This window comes from Cucurbita pepo, chromosome 7, assembly GCF_057944985.1.
Source record: "Cucurbita pepo subsp. pepo isolate OVF chromosome 7, ASM5794498v1, whole genome shotgun sequence".
NCBI classification, from domain to species: Eukaryota; Viridiplantae; Streptophyta; class Magnoliopsida; order Cucurbitales; family Cucurbitaceae; genus Cucurbita; species Cucurbita pepo.
This window is the reverse complement of record NC_141804.1, coordinates 2,697,257-2,714,571: the sequence shown is the minus strand read 5'-3', so window position 1 is coordinate 2,714,571 and position 17,315 is coordinate 2,697,257. Positions and strand designations below refer to the sequence as shown.

The following is a 17,315-nucleotide window of genomic DNA, read 5'->3' as shown; positions in this document are numbered from 1 at the left end:
GAGCCGTCGGATGGGATTTTCCCGCGCAATAGATCCAACGGTGAGAAGTGAAGGCGGGGAGGGTCGTGGATAAAGGCAGGAATGTTTCACAAAGCATGTGTAATGATGGGGAATATGGCTTTTCAAAACGGCGTCGTAAAAGGATATCATGAATGCAAAAGGCACCGCTCCCAAAATATAATTCTAAATTATTTTTTTCAATTATTATAATTTCTTTTTGTCTCATTTTATATCATTTAAAAAATAATTACTTACTTAATTCTCTCCTTTAACTAAATTACGGTATCGCGTTGAAACGTTCATACAAATACTATAAATCGTTTTATAAGTTTGATGTGACACTCGAGTAAAAGAAGGGTATATGAATGAATCGAGACCATATCAACCTTGGCCTAAGCTTAGCATTCGCTTGTAAAGCTAAGCTATTGGCAAGACGAATTTTACCTAGCTAGTCTAGTTAGTCTGATATCAAGTAGACGAGACCAGTTTTACGTAGTTGGTCTATAGTCGATTATAAGTTTAGTTAGACGAGCTATAATTTGTTTGACCTTAGTACGACCTTTAAGCTTTAAGGCTCTTACGAGTCTGGGACATATTGACAATTTTACCCTTAAGAAAAAGAAAATATTTAAAGTAAATAATTTCTTAAGCTATGGGCTTGAATTTGAATTTTGAAAAAGGAAAAAGAAAAAAAAAAGTTTGAATGGGCCCACTCCTTTCTTACCAATAAAATGATTGGTTCTCACATTGTCCACCTGTCTCTGACACCTCTGACAGGTGGATAAATATTTAATTGACCTGCCCTACCCTGACCTCCCTAACAACTTCTAATTTCCTTTATTATTTTAATCATTTCCTTTTTTTCAAAAAAAATAATATTATTAATTAGCTCTTCTATTAATATATCACAATTAATTTATTCAAACTTATAATAATTACTAAAATTAATTAAGTATTTTAGTAATAATCATTTTATTCATATAATTTAATCTATTATTATTATACAAAATTTATAAATTATATATCATTTAAAATAATTTATTCCACCGATAATTTTTTTTATACTAAATACCTAATTATATTTGAGGGTAATTATTAATATTGATTACAAAATAAATAGAAAAACTCGAGAAAGAAAATTAAATTAGCAAAAATGGTTTTAATAACTTGAATTAATCAATAAAATAACTAACAATAATTAAGTAATTAAAAGTAAATAAGGTAATAAAATTGGAATGAAATATAAATATTGTTAATGTATGATACAATTTTCATACAACATCCGATTATTTGATTTATATATATTCTAACTGACAAATTCGAACCGGTAATGGGCTTCTTCAGCAAAGTTGGGTCGGCCCAGAATAATGCAATTTAACCAGCCCAGGCCCGAAACGGTAATGGGCTTCTTCAGCAAAGTTGGACCGGCCCAGATTAATGCAATTCAACCAGCCCAGGCCCGAAACGGTAATGGGCTTTTCAGCAAGTTGGGCCGGCACAGATTAATGCAATTCAACCAGCCCAGGCCCGAAACGGTAATGGGCTTTTCAGCAAGTTGGCCGGCACAGATTAATGCAATTCAACCAGCCCAGGCCCGAAACGGTAATGGGCTTTTGAGCAAAGTTGGGCCGGCCCAGATTAATGCAATTTAACCAGCCCAGGTCCAAAGTTGACTCGCCTAACGACACGTGTCCTTCCATTTGCTGCATAAATTCCACCTGGAAATATTATTAAAATTAGGCTGGATAATTCATAATTAATATTATTTTATAATGATTTTTAGAGAAAAAATTACTTAAATTTAAAATAATAAAAAAACCATTTTTTAGTAGCTTGTAAAGGTGATGGCTTTTAGAAAAGTGAAGGTAGTTCAAGTCATTTACATTTTGTTTGAGTTCAAATTTTCCACCTTAAAAGTTAAAAGAGGAAGGGATGAAATAATAATTTATTACGTATCTCAATAATAAAATTAATTAATTATACGTTAAAACTTTTTTATCAGCTACCAAATGAGAATTGAGGAGACTTTGTAACACGAAATCTTAATGAGAATTGAGGAGACTTTGTAACACGAAATCTTTGGATGAATCAAATAACATCTACTGAACTACGTTAATCACCGAAAACAATTATTATTAACAAACAGGGCAAAGGACGTAGAGAAACAATTATTATTAACAAACAAGGCAGGGGGCGTAGAGTTTCAAAGCGAGGAAAAAACAACAATTTGAGAGTGAAAGAACAGGAATTTTACCTTATAGGTAGGTGGATCAAATAACAGCTCACTACTGAACTACGTTAATCACTGAAAAACAATTATTATTAACGAACAGGGTAAGGAGTGTAGAGTTTCGAAGCGAGGAAAAAACAACAATTTGAGAGTGAAAGAACAGGAATTTCCCTTATAGGTAGATGGATCAAATAACAGCTCACTACTGAACTGCGTTAATCACTGAAAAACAATTATTACACAGGGGAAGGAGTGTAGAGTTTCGAAGCGAGGAAAAAACAACAATTTGAAAGTGAAAGACCGGGAATTCCTAAGAATGGTGGAAAAACAAAAATGAGCAGGGCTCTACAATTACACTAACTTTGGTAAGCTATGAATGGAGTAGTTTTCAAAGAGTTTAAACTAAATGTAACTTACTCTAAACTTAATTAAACAGGATGAATTTATGTTACAAATCACACAATTAACTTAATCTAACTCATTTTTGGTATACGTGGAGATATAGATAATGCAGCAAAGTGTAAGATGATGAAGAACATCTAAAATGAGAAGAAGAAGCAGAAGTACTTTTTCTGAATCTTCTTCATTCTGCTAATGCTCTTCTTCTTCTTCTTCTTCTTCCCTCCATCCATGGCTGCTGCTGCTGCTGCTGCTGCTTCTTTACCTTTTGCCACCACCTCGTTCTGACAGCTTGATGATGCCTCCCCTTTCAACAGCTCTGGTTCTTTGCACCCTGAACCGGGCACTATCGACTCGGGTTTTGGACTCTCTTCGCCTGGTAAGCGGCTTCCATTGGTGTCGACAAGAGATTCTGGGAATGAGAAGAAGTGAAATGGTTACGAGTTTGTACTGTTAGTTTCCTGCTCGATCCAAAAAAACAGCAGCAGAAAGTACGACGTCTAATGATCACCCAACATGTGAATATGCTGCTATGGTTGAAAGCATGAGGAGAATATCCTTTTTTTTTTTTTTTTTTTTTGTCTAAATAAATACTCAAGGATGGTTGGGAGGGAGTCTCACATGGGCTAATTTAGAGAATGATCACGGGTTTGTAGGTAAGGAATGAGGTCTTTTGGGGAAGCCTAAAGTAAAGCCATGAGAGCTTATGCTCAAAGTGAACAATATCATACCATTGCGGTGTTAATTTCTTGAAGTAAATACTGAAGAACAGCATAATCCACAAAGATTAGGTAACTAATTTGCAGAATGTTCTGTTCTGCCTTCAAATTCTAACCAGATTATTCTTGATTCATAACGAGTACGAAAAATGGAAGGCAAACAACACGAGGACGAGAACAGTTTTGAATGAATTGACAAACCTGAACCTCCTTGATGCACCACCTCCGTCCTTAGTCTGATGGGTGCAGAGGATCTGATGCAGGCAGCATCTCTTTGTACCGTGTCGAAGTTATTGTCACGGTCTATGTCTCTTAGTAGCGCCATTGGATCAAAATATTCATCTGAAGTGAAGGACACGCGACTAGAATTTTCAGAACTTGATGATGAAGATGCTGGGGTATCTAAATCCTGAATTTCCAAGAAGTCGCCTCTCGAAATATAATCCATATCAGAACGGATCACTTCACGCATCTACAAAACATCAGTAGTCATTAACTGAAAATAAAGACACCACTTGCGACTCCATACCGAGCAAAGAAGCAAGGGGGGAGAACAAGGGAGTGATCGGTTTCCGATGATGATAAACAACTATTCTGAACCAGTAAAAAAAGAGGCTACCTCAGGCTGGTTTGTGGATCCATTTTCCATGTTATTTGAACCATCTGGAACAACCAACTGGTGATTTTGGTTGATAGATTCTGAATTGGGAACGGTAGAAAGTTCGATTTTCTGAATCTTTTCAGGGCTTTGAAACTGTTCATCTCCAACAAAGAGTTTGTAGAGTGAGCTAGCTTCCTGCATATTGGCCAACCAAACAAGCATGAATGATTGAATGAATGACTCGTCCCAACCAAACAAGCAGACATACCCTTTGCTTGCTGTTTCCGCTCGTGCCTGAATCAGTCGTCCAGTACTCGTGCATAACCCAGGCTGTTTTATGCTCATGAGGTGCTTGACCTTCATAGTATTCAAAAGTGGCTCTCCATCCAGTGAAGAAAGAGTCCGAATACAGTTTAATATCTCCACCCTTCCGCCTCCAACTCGAGTTGGAATTTCCATCGCACTTTCCGTAAAACCAAACACCCTCTGTTTCACCAGGACAATTGAAAAGTGATTCAGTTTACATTGAAGCCACAAAAATCAACCAGAAACTCATGGCCATTATATGGTAAGCTTGTTTAAGCCTGGAAAAATATGATGTTTATCCAGCAATATATATTCTTTAGTCGATCTTAGATGTATTGCAACTTTGATTATATTGGTTAGGAATCTGAATAACATCATCATATCCAGTTCTTCCGATACTCGAGAAAGATCAGGCAATGCAAAACATGAACTTTTGCGAGAAGGAAGACGTTAGAAGTACCTGGTAAGTTTTCGGGTTTACACTGGTAAGGATCTATACCAACAAGAACATTTTCTGGAAGAGGATCTCCATTCGATATCCTTCTTAATACTCGACAAACCTCCTTTTCAGTAACAAATAAATCAAGTGTAGCTGGAGAGGTGCCTGTTGAAGGAGTCATTTCAACCAACACCGAGGAGAAGATCGAAGTTCAGTCTGGTTTTATCTTTGAAAGCTATAGCCATAAGAAAATCGAGTAAATTTGAAAGAAAATAATCCAATATCGAGCATGAATTGATCAAGGAGAAGAGATTTTCTTACATGAACAAAGAATTCAATGATGATGCCCAAATGATCAAGCCACACTGATCTATAACTCCACACAAACTTGGCACGTCCCTTCATGAACAAACATGATTTAGATCAATGACAACAATAGCAAAGGAGATAAAAGAGACGATCAAAACAGACCATATGAACTTCGTAGAATTTCACCTCGCAAATTCAAATCCAAGTACTACGATTATACCGATTCATCAGTGGATAACAAAATTAAGGCGAAACACTTGCAGCTCACGGCTCAATATAACAAAAAATTCAACTAGAAAGAATTATCATCACATTTCGAATGAAAAAGACCATAGAAATGAAGAAGTCAACCCCGATAATGTTCGGGTAAACCTGGATAACCAGATCGCTCCATCGTTCAAAATCAACAACGAGTTAGCCGACGAATTATCTCATCGGCATAAAACATTACGAAATTTCAATCATACAAGTAGAAAGGAAACAAACAAACACACAATTCAACAACAAGAACTAAACCCTTCCCACAACTCCGATCCTGCAACTCTCACCAAGAAACGACGGAAGAAACACAAAATCAGAGAAACAAGTAAAGATTTCATCACTAAAACAGAGAGACTTACAGATAATAAACCGATTATTGACAAAATGAAGGCAGATCGGAGAACTCTAACCTCGAAGATACCGACGAAAGACCCGGACTGACAGAACTCGACCAGTTTCTTTCGCTCAATCGCTTCTATACTCCGCAGACGTGAAGTCGACGAGTATTTATAGCAAAAACTAAGAGTGATTAGAGCTCATAAGCGCACCCATGATTACACTAATCCCCTTCGCATTCCACCCACGGCTAGCCGTAGCTCGGTCGCCGAGACGAGACCGCTACGGTGGGTGCACACTCTTCCCTCGTCAGTGTGCGACTCGGTCCGCTGCTGTCGTCAGCTTCCCCCCTCTTCTTCTTTTACATCCCATGAAAACATTACAGTTAACTATGGTTTATACATTACAGTTAACTATGGTTTATGCTGAATTATGCTCTCGTAGCTTTGTTTTAAGCTCTCCGAAATATCTCTTCCAATGGAGATAGTATTCTTTATTATAAACAGATGATTATTCTCTAAATCAGCTGATGTATGACTTTTATCCAACAATTTTTAAAACACGTGTTAATTTCACAAATATGTTCGGATGAATTTTTCGAGTTAATTCACCCGTTGTGGGATATCTAGGCCTTCTCATAGGTCGGGATTGCTCGAGATCTGTCAAATACTTAATATTCAATTCACAACCTATCTCGTCACTTGCCTAGTTAAAATTTCAGTTTTCATTCAACGTCCCATCATTTATAATAATAATTAAAAAAAAATTAATAGATAAAGTTTATTCGATATATTTGCGACCATAGTCACTATGGCAGCCAAGTTTGACTTTAAATTAGTAATATATATATATATATATTGTGAATAATTAATTATAAAAATATGATTTTAATTTTAAAAAAGAGAATAATAAATGCTTCTATTTATAAAAATCAATGAAAAAGTAATTTATTTTCACTACTTATTATATTGAAATATTAAGACAAAATAATTATTAATTTTCATTAAAGTTTAAATATTTTTGTTTTAAAATCATAAAATATATTAAAATAATCCAATATTTAAACATTTACCAAATCGCTAATTAAATATTTATTGGAAATTCTTGACAATTTTTATTTTTATTTTTTCTGAGTTTACTTAATTTCACTAATTAATAACTGTATTTACTTATAAGAAAAAGTCTCGTAATATTTTACTTTGACCATTTTCTTAATGTTTAATGGATACACGTGGCGGCATATGATTGGCTGATAATGAAGAAAAGCGAAACAAGTAGGATAACGAAGAGATTCGTTTTTGTTACTTTGGAATATACAAGACTTTACTTATAAATAAATAAATAAATAAATAAATAAATATTAATAAAAGGAAAAGGTGGAGAGTGAAATATTGGATAATGTCGGCGCGTGAATACACGCGCATTATAAACTAAATATTTTCCGTCTCTTCAAAATAAAAAAATAAAAGGAAAATATGGAGCGTGAAGCCACGCGTATTGGGTCAAGTCGGCACGACCCGCATTATAAACTAAATATTTTCCGTCCCTTCAAATAAATAAATAAATTAATTAATTAATAAAAGGAAAATATGGAGCATCCGAAAATTAAAAGGCCATGCGTAGCGGCGAAGTTTGTGTCCGACGTGTATTGAGTAATGTCGCGCGTGAATCCACGCGCATTATAAGCCAAATGCTTTCTCTCTTTTCAAATCCAGAGGTGCCCAAAATGATAAAAATTAACTTTAAAAGAATAGTATTTTAAAGAATACATTTAAAACATTAAATTTTTTTATTAATATCCTTCGACTATACTTAGTATTATATTTAAATAATATCTATAAAATTTTAAAAATAATATTAACATTTTTTTTATTTTTATAAAAAAATTAAAAATTTTATTAAACCTTAATTAATTCCTACGAATTATCTCCAAATTTTTTAATATTATTATTGAAAATTTATGAATATGTGATACTTAATTTTTTGATTTTTTAAAAATAAGAGTATTAATTAAATTTTTTAAACCCTCTTTTAAAATTTTAAAGGCATTTTTAAAACAGTCAACCATTTTTATTTTTATATTTTTAAATTGAATTTTTTGAATTTTTAACAAATTAAGAGTAATATCGAAATTTTTGAAAGTTTAGAAATATTTTAAAGATAAATTATCAAATTTAATAGTATTTATATTAATTTAGGTTTTCAGTATTTTAAAAATAATTTTTAAATTTTTTAAATTTTTTGTCAAATACTTAAAATAAAAAGAAAATACTTTTATTGTTGCTGTATGGGAAACTATTGATATCACATTTGAGAATAGCCTTAAAAAATTGATTATTTATTTATTTAATTTGATTTTTTAGCCTTTTTTTTTAATTTAAAAATATTATCCAAACTCTTTTTAAAATTTAAATGTATTTTTGAGATAAATTAATAAATATATATATATATATATATTATTAATTTAGCATTTTTTTTTAAAAATAATTACAATAAAAATGACGTGGCGTTCGAAAAGGTCGGCGCTATCTGAAATTTTTAATTCAGATACAGACAAAGATCTTGACTTTTAAAAAAATAATTCCAGGACCTTCTTCTCCGTTCCGTACGAGCAGTCGGTTTATTGTTCGACCGGTTCGGTTCGCCGTCGGGTTCCGACGGTGCGCTCGGAGAGCGGCAGCGACTGTGGGACCTGTGAAAATGGAGAATCGCTTAGCGAGAGATGAACTCTCTGTATTTTTGGAGTCTGGAATTTATCGCTTCCAGAATTCCAATTTCATTTTCGTTGATCCAGTTCGTGTTCTGAATCGTTCGTACTCACGGTTTAGGGTTTCTCCTTCTGGTTACTACCGACGATTCTTCGATCATGTGAAGAAGGGTTTGGATAACAGGGATTGTTTATTGAATGCGAGGAAGAGAAAGAGGAAGGAAAAGAAATCCCGCTGCTTAAACGAGAAAGAACTTGCTGCCGATCAACGCCACCAGGTTTCTTTGTTTGTAATTTGATGTTGCGTTGTTTCTGTATGTCTGCAATGGTAAATGTTTTACTATGTTCATGTGCTGCAGGTGGCGAAGCCTTTGTTGCTTATGGCACACGAGTCGTTATTGCAAGCTACCGATCTGTTGAGCGTAATGGGCAGTTTAAACCGTGAGATTGATTCTTCAGCAGGAAGCAGATGGGTAGAATTTCCGAATGATCATCAATCATTGATCGAACACGGAGGGGTTTGGCAGGCGCCTTTATATGAAATAACTCTCAAACTTCCTGAATCCAGTCCATCCAGTGAAGTTGCAGGTTGTAATTCATCAAATTCCAGAAGGGATATTATATTTATCTGATTCATACTGTTACATTTTCATTATAGTCGAATTACACTTTGGATTAGAACAGAATTTCATTTCTTCTACCTCCAAGCAAATCCATGCTGGTAAAAATTCATGACAATTTATATGTTTTTCGTCTGCTTCAGGATCCTCTTTCAAGAACAGAGTAGTTCCCTTGTTTAATAACCTGGTTGTCAATGAGACCTTGAATGAGGTTGAAGCTGAATTTCTTGATCATCAATATATATTGCCTCGCGAAAGTTGCTTCTACATGGTATGGTGGCTACTTTGGCTAACATTTTTCTGTTTTTGATCTCTGGGTCCATTTATTAATGAAGAAAAAAGTTAAGGATTTTCATTTTTCTATTGGCTACATTGATAAGTGTTATTTGTTATCCAAACAATGTTAATTATTGCTGGTCTTTTGTTTTTTTCCTCTTTAATTTTGCAAGTTGATCTGATCTTCTCTTCCAAGCAGACCTATCGTTGTTTTTCATGAAGAACCTCTTGAGATGCCTTCATTTCCAATATTTTTAGATTTAGTTCTAAGTTTATCTTACATGAAATTATTTCTCTTGTTTCCATGTACAAGTCTGATTTGAGGATGGTTCACAATCTTATTCCTGGTAAGGGCAGCGTGTTTTCGTGTTTTAGACGTCTAGTTTTATGTCTATTTTCCGAATGATTGTGCATTTCAATTATGTAATATCTAATAGTAATGATCGTTGAGGCCTATTTGAACTTGATTTTGTTTAGTTTTCTGTTCTTGAAATCAAGGCAGCTTGTTTCCTTACATAAATATTTGAATTCTTAGTCAAATTTCAAAAACAAAAACAAGATCTTATAAGTACTTTTTTTTTTAGTTTTCAAAACTTGACTTGATAAACTTACAGGTGAAAGTAGTGTTTATGAGATTAATTTTCAAAAACTAAATGGTTACCAAATGGGGCCTTGGGCCCGATTTATTTACTTTCTGAACAGTAAATTCTGTTGATCCTTGCTTAACTTACCACCTTGCCGAATATCGTTCTCAACATTACGTCATGTAGTTGGTTCTTCCTTTTTAAACATGTGTTCTTTGTCATTTAAATTCTCTGCTCCTTATTTTATTAGAATGCTATAGCTCTCTCCCAGTTTTTCCATCGTACGTCATCGTTTTCCCATTTTAATTTTAGGATTTATGTAGAGAAATTGCTTGTGAGGCTTCATGTGGGCTTAGGAAGAATATGTGTATACACTGTTTGTTTTGTCTTGTCATTGGAAATGTCTGATTATATGTTTGGTTGCTATGCAGCTACAGCTAGCTCTGGCTTCAGTCTTATAGTGATCGATCCACCGTGGGAAAATGGAAGTGCTCAACAAAAATCAAAGTATGCTATAGCTTATTCATTTCCATATCATTTTAAATCACCAAGCGTTTTCCAGATGACTTTAGACTCCCTATGCATTTAGAGTTTAAGGTGTAAACGTAAATATACTCTTGGTGATCTAATCACATTCAGGATAGCTTCAGATTTACCTCTGTATAAGAATGCTACCTGTATGGAGTTTCGGAGGTTGTTTGCTTAATCGGTGCACCATGGACTATTAGTAGTAGTAAATTAAGAAGCAAATTTTATGAATATAGGAAAAAGATCACGAGAAATTAGTCAATAACAAACCTAGACAGAGTCGATCAATTATCTACAATTGTAGAGATTTGATTAATCCATGTCAAATTTAAACCTATTAATAATAGATCGATGATCATCAAATCCTTATTGTCGACAAATTACTGTCAATAGTTGTCATATTATCTCGACAACTTACTATATTATCCTTGAAAAAGTGATTTTTTTGTTATTCTTATGCAATTTTCAGTAGTATATTCATTTCGTCCTGATGTCGAAATCTGTTGCTATCGAGCATTGTTGAAGTTTATGATCTCGTAGTTAATATGCGACCAGAACTATTGACGTCAATAGTTCTGGAGTATCCTCCTGATTTTGCTGTTCCTTCTTGCACTATCATTCAGTATGATCTCCACTTAATGCATTCCCATTTAATCACCAAGGTATCCAACATTGCCAAACCGTTATTTCTTAGCTCTGCCTATTAAGAAACTGTCTCATAGCAAAGGAGCACTGGTCGCCTTGTGGGTGACGAACAGAGAAAAGTTTCATCGTTTTATCGATTTGGAATTGTTTCCTTCATGGGGAGTCACACACATTTCCACTTTTTACTGGTTAAAGGTCTGTGTTTTCCTCTTCTTTTCTTCTCTTTCCTTCCCCATCTCTCCCCAAGTTGTTTTAACCTTCAGTTACCTGCAAATTACAGGTCAAAGCAGATGCTTCGTTGATAAGTGATCTAGATGTCTTCCATCACAGGCCGTATGAATGTCTTCTCTTGGGCTATTGTCACGGTGAGGTATCAAGACTGATTAAAATTGTATTGATTAAGGAAATAACTTACCTACCTTAATTATGGGAAAAATTTGCATGTTGTGCCCATCATGAGATGAATAACATAAATTCAGATAATCTGTATATTTTGTTGAATTATAAATGGATTTAGTCTCTGAATTTAACTTTTTTTAGTTTGGATTGTGCTCCGGTGTCATTAACAAATGCTTATGTAAATTAAATACCAGTTAGTTTGTCTTAATTGTTTGCAAGTTCTACCTTGCCATGTGTCACTGTCATATTTGTCCAAGGCGTGGTTTCAATGGCCGCATGCCCGTTACATGCCGAAACCCTTGCCTTATATACTTTATCGTTTTCCTTTGTTGCTTTCATGATGTATAGTTTCTTTCTTGCTTTTTCTAAGTATATGACGTTTCGGTAGAATCATGTCTACGCTTGGTAGACATGAAATGCCCTAGAATGTACTATAGGAGGGTGTGTCTAGTTGTGAACTCCTCCCCTGATTTTGTATGACCGTTTGGTGAAATCACGTCTAGGCCTGCCAGACCTGAATCGCCTCAAGTGTACTATAGGGGGATGCGACTAGTTGTCAAATTCTCCCAAAAAGTTATATGTTATTTAAGCAGTTGTTGTCGTCTTTTGCTTGTATGTCGGATAACATCGTTTTCAATCTCTCTCAACCTTGCTTTCAAAATACTTTCGATAGCCGTTGTTGTTGCCTTTTGCTTGAGTGCCGCACAATGCTCAATCCGCTGCCAAGAAAAGGGCGATTGTGATACCATGCCAGGATATTGATATTGTTTACACAAACTATATCCATAATTCGATTCAAACTTAATTACAATACAAGTAAAAAATTTGATATAGGGTCACTTTTATGCAGGATTTTCCAGTGATGCTAATGTCATTTAGTTCGAACTGTTCCATTTTATTAAATTTTTTTACTTAATGTTGATTTCCTTAAAATGTTTGAGTTAAGGATGACATTGAAGACCTGAAAATTTTGGAGCAAACCGTACCCAAAGATCAAGTCATCATTAGCATTCCTGGTGATTACTCGAGGAAGCCACCAATTGGAGGTATCACTGTGAACAATGCTTCTCTTTTAACTCACATGGAATGAAATTTTGCCTTCATCTGTTCTACCATTCTGCTTTCCATCCAGAGCTTCTGCAGGAGTACGTACCAGGGCCAACGCCGGGTCGCTGCATCGAACTGTTTGCTCGAGAGATGACTCCCGGATGGCTTTCTTGGGGGAACGAGCCCCTTCACTTCCAGGAATCGCAACACTTCACAAGGACATAGCCATGGCCATGCTATGCAATCCCTGTAAGCCCTGCAACTCTTCCCCCCCTTCTGCTGCAATTTTTTGGTAGGCACAGAGAATTCAAAACCTCACAGAACTGAATTTGTTAAGAGGTTCATGCATCTGTCTTCATGAAAGTGGGGTAGAGCGCTTGGGATCATGGTTGGTGGGGCTTGTTGCGTGAAATTAAGTAATGTGTCATTTTCCAAAGCCATGTTTAGAAAGGACTAGGACCAATATTTGGCTGCGCATTAGTATGTTAGTTTTTTTTTTTTTTTTTTTTCTTTTCTTTTTAATGTTTGTAGGTCGAGATAGCTAGAAGAGAGTTGTTAGACGAACTTCTATAACGTTGACGACAACTACCATACCTATAGATTCAGTAGAGCGTGAGTACACTCAACCGTGTCTCACAAACACTATGTGGGTATGATTAGAATGTCTCTACATTGAGTCATGAACTTGTCAAAGCAGAGCAAGAAATCACATAGAGTCGGCCGATTCAAGGGTCGCTCCCTCCGGTCACTTTCGTGTTATGAAACTATTAGGGGTAGATCGACTAACCTATTAATTATCTGTAGATCAACCCGAGTTGCGATGCTAGTTACTCCTAATTTCCTTGTATATGTTATCTTTTATTTAATCAATTGGGCATTTCTTTTGGGAAAAGTATAATTATATGTTTTTAATTATATTCATTGACTTAGATATAACATTCACTTAGAGAAGATTTTGAGACAGGTTCATGAGATTGGAAGGATGTCATGTGATTGTGGGCCCACCCGGTCGGAATTATTTGCTCATAAAATCGTTTACATTAAACTATGCATATATAGAATTATAAAATATTATTTCCATTTTTTTTTAGTAGGTTTGATTAGGTCGAGTTTATATATTATTTAAATTTAATATAATTGTTCGGTTCGTAGGTTGGATTAAGTCGAGTTCAGATATTGTTTAAATTCAATATGATTGTTAGATTTTCAATTCAAATAATTTTCGAACTCAATCTCATCCCACTATAAATTTTATTGATTGAATTGGTTCGGAATTTAAGTTAATTATTTAAAATTTTATTTTTAATAAAAGTAAAATGTTAATAAAATATTTATTTATTTATTTATTTTTAAATATTTAGTTAGAATTTATCACTCAATTTCTATAGAAAAATTAAATTTTAGATAGCTAAAAATTATTTTAAAAAATTATTCAATAATAAATAATAAAACAGTAATTATGAACTTGAATAAAAATAATATATATATATATATATATATATATATATATATATATATATATATATATATATAATTGTAGTTTAAGTGAACTATATTTTTTAAAATTAACAATAAATTTTGATTAATTCGATTTAATTCTGCCTAGGTTTAGCGTAACTCATAAATCAACTTAATTTATAAAATTTTCATTTATTTGAATCCAACCAAAATAAGTTCATAATCCAATTCATACTTAGGTTGGGTTGGTCGAGTTTTTTTATTTATTCATAAAATCTTTTAAACACTCTTAATTTCAATCTGACCTATATTAAATTTAAGCATTTTCGACAAATCGTATATTTGTTCAAAGAAACCCGACTCAACAAATACATAATATATACTTTAAACCCAAGGTACAGTCGAACTTTTTTTTTTTATGCTATCCGTCAATTATTACTAAACTAGTCTCTATTAAAATTTTATTTATTGATAGAAATAAAAATAAAAATAAAATTTGTATAACTCGTTTATTTTTCAAAAGTATAAAATGTAAAATAAATATTTTGAAAAATACGGAAAAAAAAATGAAACTAAAATAAAATTGAAATTAAAAAGAACTCATCACGCGCGTGTTAGTGGTGATCTTACGTGCACTCTTAATGACCGTCCAATCCGAGGGCCCCACTGTTTCAATCTTGCGGGTCCCAAAGTCAAAGGACAAGATAATCAAACCGTCGTCGTCTTCTTCTTCTTCTTTGATCTTCTTTTCCCGCTGTAAAATTCTCCATTTCTTCCGGGTACTTCAGTACCCCCACCCCTCACGCAATCCTCGCTTCAGATCGCCGGGAAATGACCTCCGACGGGGCTACTTCTGCCTCCACTTGCCGCCGGAAGCCGTCATGGAGGGAGCGGGAGAATAATCGAACCAGAGAGCGGCGGAGGAGAGCTATTGCGGCCAAGATTTATGCCGGCCTTAGGGCTCAGGGCAACTTCAACTTGCCTAAACATTGTGACAATAACGAGGTCCTTAAAGCCCTCTGTGCTGATGCTGGTTGGACTGTCGAAGATGATGGAACCACTTATCGGAAGGTTAGTTCTCGCTTCCGCTTTCGGTCTCTTCTATTGATTTCCCTTCTTCTTTCTTAATTTGTAGTGCTCGATCGGTGATTGGAATGCTGGATTTGAAATGCTCTAGTAGATCTGAATCGCCGATTTATGTTACGGTTCGTGTTTCTCTTGATTTTGAATTGATCTGTCCTGGAATCTACTTTGGGATCGATCTGAACTCGATTAGTTCGTTTCAATTACTTCGCCATGGCATTTCATTCTTGTAATTGACTTGTTTTTACGAAGAAGTAGGAGGTTTAGTTGAAAATCTACGGATTAGTTTGAACTGAGGAGCTTTTGTGGATCGATCTTAATCTGTTGTGAATGAAATGATAGGAGATTTTACGGATTAGTTTAATCTGTTGGATTCTGGTTTGATTGTGAAATGAAATGATAAATGGTGAGATGTGCTTGTTCTTATTTCAGGGATGCAAGCCACCTCCAATGAACATTGTTGGTACTTCCACTAGAATCACGCCCTACTCTTCCCAAAATCCAAGCCCATTGTCTTCTTCATTCCCTAGCCCTATGGCATCCTACCAAGTCAGCCCCTCCTCCTCCTCCTTTCCGAGCCCGTCCCGTCCGGACGCCGACAATCCATCGAACCTCATTCCGTATCTTCGCCAAGCAATTCCCAGATCACTTCCTCCTCTTAGAATCTCAAACAGTGCTCCTGTGACCCCTCCCCTTTCATCCCCAGCCTCAAGAACTCCACAGCCATTCCTCAATTGGGAGGTCACCGCAAAGGAATCCTTCTCCTCCTTGAACTACCCTTTCTTTGCAGTATCTGCCCCTGCTAGCCCAACTCGCCCTCAGCTGCATACTCCCACCACGATCCACGAATGTGATGAGTCTGAATTATCCACCAACGCTTCCAATCAATGGGCATTTCTCCATGCCTATCCCCAATCCACATTGACAATGCCAACGTCTCCCACATTCAACCTTGTGAAGCCTGCTGACCAGCATGATCTGCAGGGAGGCTTCATCAAGGAAAATGGAAGAGGAAGTCAATTCGAGTTCTTGGGCCGTAAGGTTAAGCCTTGGGAAGGGGAGAAGATCCATGAAGTCGGATTGGAGGATTTGGAACTCACACTTGGTAGTAGCAGTAAGGCTTGAAGCTAAGAATACAGCCAATCCAAAGAAGAAACGATCTACGAAAACATAACAATATAGTAAGCAAACCCCTCTTTTGATTGATTCATTGTCTATCTGGGAATGTCACAGCTGATTCCATTCATATAATTTAAGTTAAAATCTTTACTTTATAGAGCTTCATCTATGACGGAGGGAGCTTCATTCACTTCATTTCAGGTAATGATTTTCCTAGTTTGTTGCTATTACATTACAAGACATGATTTTAAGTCAGCAATTACTATGTAGATATATGTATCATGTAATCAAGAGGTTGTTGTCTTGTTGATATGAACACATATTGCTCTGTTTCTCCTCATCCGAACTGTTTCAATTCAATTCAATTCAACCATTTTACTTTCGTTCTTCCACTGAATGGAACTGAAACTGGATTAGGATTGTGGTGGGGTGGGGGCCATGAGAGCAGGTTGGCTATGTTTATGGCAGAGCCCGACAAGCTTCATATTCAACCACACGCCTTGAATGAATTCATTTGAAAATGTAATAAAAGACAAGAAAGTTTTGTCCTTAGAGAGATTTCCACACCAAGGAATGTTTCGTTTCTCTCTCCAACCGATAGTAGGCCTATCTAGTCGAGAAAAACACTAATTAGGTCACTCGATCCAGAAATCAAAGGATTGTATTTCTTATGTAGGCCTATCTAGTTTAGTTGATAGAACGCAAGACTCTTAACCTCGTGGTCGTGGGTTTGAGCCCCATTGTAGGCCTAGCTCTAGAGCGTAAGGCTCATAACATTATTGTTGTGGGTTTCAGCCCATTCATTTTTTTATACATTAATTAGGTCACTCGATAAAGTAGTTGTTTTTATTATGTTGGCCCGTCTACTCGATAAAGTAGAGCAAGACTCTTAACCTCGTGGTTATGGGTTCGAGCTCCTTCGTGGGTGAGTTTAATTTTATTGGAGAAAAATTACTAATTAGGTCACTCGTCTACATTCACCTGTCTGTCGGTCTCACAATTCCATTCCCTTCGCCCTCCGGGTCTCACAATTCCATTCCCTTCTTTCTTTGTTCCGCTTCAGAAAGCCTCTTTCTTTTCTCAGATTAAGGGTAAGATGTTTTGTGTGTAATAGTCTTTCTGGGCAAAAACTTGATAGTGCAAAGGTTCCCATTTTGTGTGTAATGGTCTTTCTGGGCAAAAACTTGATAGAGCTAAGGAGGATCAAGAGATCAAAGGATTGTATTTCTTATGTAGGTCTGTCTAGCTT

General features: G+C 35.4%; 3 protein-coding genes across 9 annotated transcripts; 2 read left to right on the top strand and 1 right to left on the bottom strand.

Moving 5' to 3' along the window:
• Nucleotides 1-2,515: 2,515 nt before the first annotated feature.
• Nucleotides 2,516-5,964, bottom strand: LOC111799119 (uncharacterized). Of its 2 annotated transcripts, none has more exons than XM_023682526.2 (7): nucleotides 5,675-5,964; nucleotides 5,016-5,093; nucleotides 4,716-4,929; nucleotides 4,218-4,435; nucleotides 3,968-4,144; nucleotides 3,550-3,820; nucleotides 2,516-3,041 (listed from the first exon to the last, which is right to left on the bottom strand). In XM_023682526.2, the coding sequence occupies exons 3-7, from the start codon at nucleotides 4,873-4,875 to the stop codon at nucleotides 2,770-2,772; spliced, it is 1,098 nt and encodes a 365-aa protein (XP_023538294.2). In that variant the 5' UTR covers nucleotides 4,876-4,929; nucleotides 5,016-5,093; nucleotides 5,675-5,964; the 3' UTR covers nucleotides 2,516-2,769. The 2 variants fall into 2 exon arrangements, with proteins under 2 accessions (XP_023538294.2, XP_086981277.1); XM_087125151.1 differs by lacking the exon at nucleotides 5,675-5,964 and adding an exon at nucleotides 5,190-5,657.
• Nucleotides 5,965-8,175: 2,211 nt separating this feature from the next.
• LOC111799218 (Methyltransferase MT-A70 family protein) lies at nucleotides 8,176-13,276 on the top strand. 3 transcript variants are annotated; one of them, XR_015421780.1, is made up of 9 exons: nucleotides 8,176-8,585; nucleotides 8,667-8,895; nucleotides 9,071-9,198; nucleotides 9,517-9,550; nucleotides 10,219-10,294; nucleotides 10,978-11,155; nucleotides 11,241-11,325; nucleotides 12,306-12,405; nucleotides 12,492-12,531. XR_015421780.1 is itself a non-coding variant. In XM_087125808.1 (9 exons), exons 1-9 carry the CDS (start codon nucleotides 8,301-8,303, stop codon nucleotides 12,629-12,631), a joined length of 1,254 nt encoding a protein of 417 aa, XP_086981934.1. In that variant the 5' UTR covers nucleotides 8,176-8,300; the 3' UTR covers nucleotides 12,632-13,276. The 3 variants fall into 3 exon arrangements, 2 of the variants coding, with proteins under 2 accessions (XP_086981934.1, XP_023538439.2); XM_087125808.1 differs by having other exon boundaries at nucleotides 10,225-10,294; nucleotides 11,241-11,330; nucleotides 12,492-13,276; XM_023682671.2 differs by having other exon boundaries at nucleotides 11,241-11,330; nucleotides 12,492-13,276.
• A 1,310-nt stretch (nucleotides 13,277-14,586) lies between these two features.
• LOC111798494 (protein BRASSINAZOLE-RESISTANT 1-like) lies at nucleotides 14,587-16,918 on the top strand. 4 transcript variants are annotated; one of them, XM_023681683.2, is made up of 4 exons: nucleotides 14,587-14,935; nucleotides 15,380-16,128; nucleotides 16,205-16,267; nucleotides 16,484-16,918. In XM_023681683.2, the coding sequence occupies exons 1-2, from the start codon at nucleotides 14,696-14,698 to the stop codon at nucleotides 16,070-16,072; spliced, it is 933 nt and encodes a 310-aa protein (XP_023537451.2). In that variant the 5' UTR covers nucleotides 14,587-14,695; the 3' UTR covers nucleotides 16,073-16,128; nucleotides 16,205-16,267; nucleotides 16,484-16,918. The 4 variants fall into 4 exon arrangements, with proteins under 4 accessions (XP_023537451.2, XP_023537449.2, XP_023537448.2 ...); XM_023681680.2 differs by having other exon boundaries at nucleotides 14,588-14,935; nucleotides 16,225-16,267; XM_023681681.2 differs by lacking the exon at nucleotides 16,484-16,918 and having other exon boundaries at nucleotides 16,205-16,458.
• The last annotated feature ends 397 nt before the right edge of the window (nucleotides 16,919-17,315 follow it).